This window comes from Delphinapterus leucas, chromosome 7, assembly GCF_059928025.1.
Source record: "Delphinapterus leucas isolate spDelLeu-1000000601 "Yukka" chromosome 7, BTC_Dleu_Yukka2, whole genome shotgun sequence".
NCBI lineage: Eukaryota > Metazoa > Chordata > Mammalia > Artiodactyla > Monodontidae > Delphinapterus > Delphinapterus leucas.
The window spans coordinates 76,412,401-76,418,400 of record NC_143135.1 but is presented as its reverse complement, the minus strand read 5'-3'; the positions used below and the strand labels follow the sequence as shown (position 1 = coordinate 76,418,400).

Genomic DNA, 6,000 nt, shown 5'->3' with positions numbered 1-6,000 from the left:
TTTTTGATAATTTGTTTATGATCTGTTTGATTCTCCTTCCTGTAGACATCTGCATTATTAACATTTTCTTGATCTTTCATAATGCCAATTTCTCGGGAAAAGGTCCAATTATCAGGATCTAAAAGTTATCAATTCTGCTATGATTTTTTTCCATTCAGCCACACCCAAAATGACCATTCACAATACCTGAAACTTTGGGTTTTTTTCTATATGAATCCAAGATAGCTGTCCTCCAACACACTGGGTCTTCAAGTACAAGGACTAAATTAAAATGTGCTTACATAGTTTATTTTTAAAGTAATTTAAAATACAGTGTAAACATACATTAAAGATACTGTGGCAATTTAGATATGGAATAACATGAAGTTATTTACATGTTTGTATATGTATGCGTGCATATATATACATGAAGTGCAGATAAATACAAGACACTACAAAATAAACAAAAAATTCAATATGATAATTTACTGACAATCATTTTCATCATATTTATTATTTAACTTGTTATGTTAATGGCTGCAGAAAAATTCCTAATACTGAAATATGTCATCTAAATATTTAGCTTTTATATAAACTATAGTACCTCAAATTTAACAGTATATAAATAGGATTCAAATTAAAAAACAAAACAAAACAAAACAAAAAAGAACAGTCATCTTCCCTGCCACACTCCTTATTTATTTGTAAAGGCTTCAGCTCAAAGTTCAAAAAGACTCTTGAAATTGCAGCCCTCAATATGTGATATCTCAGCTTTTAAGCATACATCATGACTGAAGATACAAAGGCAGATATAAAATCTCTAATGGCCATATAAAAAACAATGCACAGTTTTAATCTAAGAGGCAATGGATTCAAGTCCAGGTTGGGCTCTGGAAGGGTAAAGACCATGGGAAACACTGCCAAGAGATGGTAAAAGGGGAGAAAGTGATCATCTAATTAAGGTGGGGTAGGCACTCTCCCCAACACTGAAGGTCCTCACGTGGCCCTGAACATGCCCATCGTGGATGATGGAGGATATTTATGTTTGTGATAACCGTAAATGGCCCTGCCTTTTGAGACTCCTCAGCAAGCACACAGACTCCATTTTTTTCCTATGGCACCAAGAAAGGAATGTTCAACCTCTGAACCTGGCATCTCTCCCATGAGTGCCAAGGAAAGAGTATAACCTGTTGGGTTCTCTAAGTCATGAAATAGCTTCTTAACTTTGGTCGAGAATATGCACATCAGTTTTCTGTCTGTGGCTTGCTGTGAGTGCTATCAACTTATCTGACATCTGTTATTTAAAACAGTGAATGCAACTGCCTGAAAAAAAGTGAAAAATCCTATTTGTTGATCTGATCCTCTAAAAGACCATGTCATTCCTAAGTGTGAATTTGTCTGAGGTCACTACCACATAGATTTGAGGCACAGAGATACTGGTGACAAAAAACGGATACAGTGAATATGGTTAGGAGATGTGAGACTCGTTGAGAAATACCTGAATTAAGTCTGTGGATCAACGGGAGACAGGTAGGATACAGACTATTCAGAAGTTTATTCAATAGACTATTCACCTGGAAAAAGTGTTTTGAGTTTGTAAGGTAACCAAACAAGGTAGGAGGGAAAAGTAAAAAGCAATTTCTACCCTAAGTGGGAAACTTTTACTAAAGAGGAAAATAACTTCTAGACAATAATCATGTCTCTGCCTTTTTTCTTTACCAGGAGATATGACTTTGGGGTCCAATTCCCTGATCTTAGGACATAGTAATAGCTGTAAATTACAAATGTATTGTAAAACCAAAGAATAAAATCTCTTCCTAAATTGGTCCACCTCCTCTAACTTCAGTCAATAGAGTACAAATCAAGATGGGGTTCTAAATAATTAAGGCATCCCAAATACATAATTGGGGGGCATACTAAAAATTGAAGTTGTTTGAAGAAAGGCTCTGAGGGACTCTTCTAAATCAGCATCCATGTGAATGATATCCTCTGCACATCGGACACGGACAGACCTGAAGATGAGGCTGAGAGTGTAGAGGTCGGCAGGTGCTGTCTCCACAGGACTGCAGGGCCAGATTTACTTTCCTTACATCATGGTGGATTTGTAGGAGGCACGCCACAATATATAAAGTCAATTATCACAGAATAGGAATAAACTCCAAATCATTATGTCTCTTTTCCTACTTTTGCTATTTGAGAACCTGGATAGTTTGGGATTGTAAGGTGCATTTAAAAAAAAATCTCCACCCTTCTTGAAAGAGCCACTGTTGGGAAGCCTGATTATGCCCATTCACAGTGCAAGGCACAGAGAGCCAACACAACTGGTAAAACCACTCTCATGTAACAAGGAGAAACGGCACTTTCTCATACTTCACAGACTTTAGAGGAATACAAAGATTATTTCACTGCTCAGACATTTACACACAACAGAAAAAGCCTTCAGTTAACTGACTAGTTCCTATAAGTTGACGGCATTACAGCACAACAAAATCACCTGTAATATACGTAAAAGTTTTGTACTTGAGGGTTTTTTCACATAACAGATGAGATGATTGACTTGGACTCATCAATCTCACTCTCATACTGATTATACTGTCAGCAGTGACGAGGGCACCCACGTTGTGTGTTTCAAAGGTGTGCATATGGCAGTTCTAACATATCTTTACCATGTCTCTGAAAAGCTAAGGTTTCATTATTGAAACGCTGTTATAATTTCAAATGTGATCCTCTTCTAGTGACTGGCATTACCTTCTTGTGTAATTAATATTCCATGTGATTTAGAACACATATCCTGATTTTCCCAATGCTCATAAATACTTTTTCTGTTGGAAACATTTCTAGGGAAAAGCAGCTTCAGTCTATCCCTAGCATATGGCCATGACTTGCTTCCACACACAATCAATATGAAGAAAAAAGACTATCCTCACAAATCTGTAAGATTAAAACTTCAAACAAAAGCACAATTTGAACAAGCATTTTTGTAGTTTGTTTCAAAACAGGGACCGTATCAAGTACTGCCACAATATATGCCTCACAAAGAGAAAGGAGAGGGGCCTCACGCCCATGTCTTTAACAGCAAATGCTTTAATTCCTCACTGAGCATCTGTGGAATTAGCTCACAGACAACTCAGAGGCAGGAACACTCTGGCCTGTGTTAAAATAAAATGAAGGTTGAGATTTCTCTATGCAGCAGCAAGTGAAGTAGCACTCTGAATCACTTTTTGGAGTCAAGTTGGTCTTTGAAAGAAAATCAATTTGCCTTAAGAGGCTCTAATTTAGTAGGATGCCAGATGCTTGCAAGGGTGCTTTAACTGAGGGTGTTTTAGACTAAGGGACTGGTCTACTAGAGAGATTACCTCTGTTCCAGCAGAGGGTAGTCAGGGTGTCAGCAATACAATTACTATTACTAAGGACCACCAAGGATCCAGAGACCAAGAAGTTCTAGCAATACAAAATTATAGTGTAAAAAATGAACACTAGCAGGTAAAAAAAAAGGAGACAAATGTATCAGATTTTTTCATTATATTACTAATTTTTACAACATTAAATATTTTTTATTTCTTTATTTCAATGCACTGATATTTCTTTCTGGTTGTGATTCTGCCTACTGTTATTCTCTTTACCTTTAAATCCTAATCCATTATTCCATTTTTAATTTTAAAAGCATACATGCTCCAAGACATAGTTGTATATGTGTGTGTGTATAATTTAACCTATTGACTCTAGAAACATTAATTTAAAGTAGAAGAGATTGAGATTACAGATCATAATATCACGTACAAAGAACTGTCTACAGTCAATACCTGAGTGTCTGTACAGTGAAGAACTCTGAAGTAAGAAGTAAAATACTGTGGCCAAGGGGGCTAGTGCTGTGGCAGTAGATGGCAGGGAACCAGCTTTTTGGAATCTTGAGAAGAAAGGCTCTTTGCCATATGCAGATATGTATAGAAATAATATGAGGATTATTAAAATAGAAATAATAGAAATAATGATTGATGAATGATCAGATGTTGATGGTAAATATAAATGGATAGTAAACACCTATTTCTATGCCCTATAAATTCAGTGAAATTCCTAATAAAGGCTGTAAATTGAAAGGCATAACAGAAAATTATGTATGACTTTATTCCTGCTAGAGATGATGAAACAATTTCAATCTCTGGTTCAAAGTAATTTAAGAATCTTGTACCTTTATGTTTAGATTATGTTTCAACTAAGCGTAGACTTTAGAAGGCATAGTGTCCCTACCACTGTCTTAAAACAGCATCTTTATCATTTGTAGGACAATTTCTCAAAAGCCAAAATTAGATATCAATAAAATACTTTGACACTTTACAGAGTTACAAGTAGAATTTAAGTTGTATGCCTGTGTACTGCACTTTTACATTGTTTTCCTATTACTGTAATTATACATTTGTGATACCCCTATAATGCTACCAGCAGAGGATATGTGCATATGATTTATCAGTATTTATATGTTAATGGAATAAAATTTCATAAAATCTCAAAGTTATAAAGATAGTTTTACACATCCTCTAAACCAGGGGTCAGCAAACCATGACCCATGAGTCAAATCTGGCCTGTCACCTGTTCGTGTATGGCCCATCAGCTAAAAACATTTATATTTTTAAATGGAATTTTAAAAGTCAAAGAAGCTTAATATTTCATGACACGTGATAATCATGATTTTCAAATTTCAGTGTCCTGAAAGAAAGCAGTATTGTACACAGCCACAGCCATTTACATGTTGTCTACGGCTGCTTTCTGCTACAATGGCAGAGTGGAGTAGTGTGATGGAGACCACATGACCTGTTAAGCCCAAAATATTTATTATCAGGCCCTTACAGAAATGGTTTGCTGAATCCTGCTCTAAGCCCAGAGAAGGCATCTGGAATGCTGGATAGAATGTTTACAGTGGAATCAGTGTACGACCTAATTTGGTTTCATTTACAGACATCATATACATTACTCATTACTGCTTTTGAATATTATCATCTACTTGGTAAACAAATAAAAATAAACCTATGTTAAGAAAAACTCCTTATTTCCTTGAAATGTTTAGGACCAGCAAAACAATCATATATAAAAGCAGTATATTTTTAAGAAAAAATAATAAATGAACAATTTAAATTACATTTTTTAGTAATGATTTCAAGGTTTCTCAGAGAACACCAGACAGTAAAGGGCAGATTTCATAAGTCTTATAGCAGATTTCTGGTTTCCAAATTTCTGGAATATAGTACTTAACACAGTATTTGAGATTCTATAATTATTATGAAAGAGACATTGTGGAGAGTTACTTTTCCAAAAAAAGGGGGGATGGGGAGGGGAGGATAAGCTATTTTAAAATATGAAACTAGCCAAAATTAAAAAGAATGGCAAACAATTTAAACATTTTTCCCCTTTCCATTAATAGGGAGCCACATAGTCTGCTGGTGTAAAACTTGGTAGAAATTGACTGTTTTCATTTTAGCAGGCTGATCCCCATATCTGTGTCAGATAAAATCATAGCACTTATTATTTGTTACCATGGATACCATGAAGATACTGCCATCCACTAAAAAGTATTAGAGGAAGACAACATAATTTTCTGGGACGAGTCCTGTTTTGCCTTCATATGTTGCCTTCAACCATCCTGGTTCCACTGATGGGTACACTGGCAAAAATTAAAATACATAAAGAAATATCACTCAGTCAACATTAGCTTCAAATAATTCTATACACAAATGGGTAAAAATCCACATCAGATTGTATGCATATATACTCAAGCTGTCAAAACAGTGTCACAGCACCTGTAAAGCTGGAAATGCCTTTTGCATTTATATAATCAATCACTCTCTCTCTGACACAGGGGAGGAAACTGGGGTCTAGAGGGATTTGATGCGTTCACTTGTACAGGTATGAGAGGTTGGACATGATTCTGAGTTTCCTGGCTTCTACTTTAGACTCTTATCGCTACACCACTCCTTCTTCCTCCTCCCCATGATGATAAACTTAAGCAAAGGGAATGGGTGTACTTAC

At 35.7% G+C, this 6,000-nt stretch overlaps 1 protein-coding gene across 2 annotated transcripts in view; it reads right to left on the bottom strand.

Moving 5' to 3' along the window:
* Positions 1-472: 472 nt before the first annotated feature.
* Positions 473-6,000, bottom strand: part of ARHGAP42 (Rho GTPase activating protein 42) — a 285,948-nt gene continuing 280,420 nt past the window's right edge. For both annotated transcript variants that reach the window (XM_022562065.2, XM_089915446.1), the window contains exon 24: positions 473-5,635. In XM_022562065.2, coding sequence (XP_022417773.2) covers positions 5,547-5,635 — 89 coding nt within the window. In that variant the 3' untranslated portion in view covers positions 473-5,546. The remainder of the gene's footprint in view (positions 5,636-6,000) is intronic.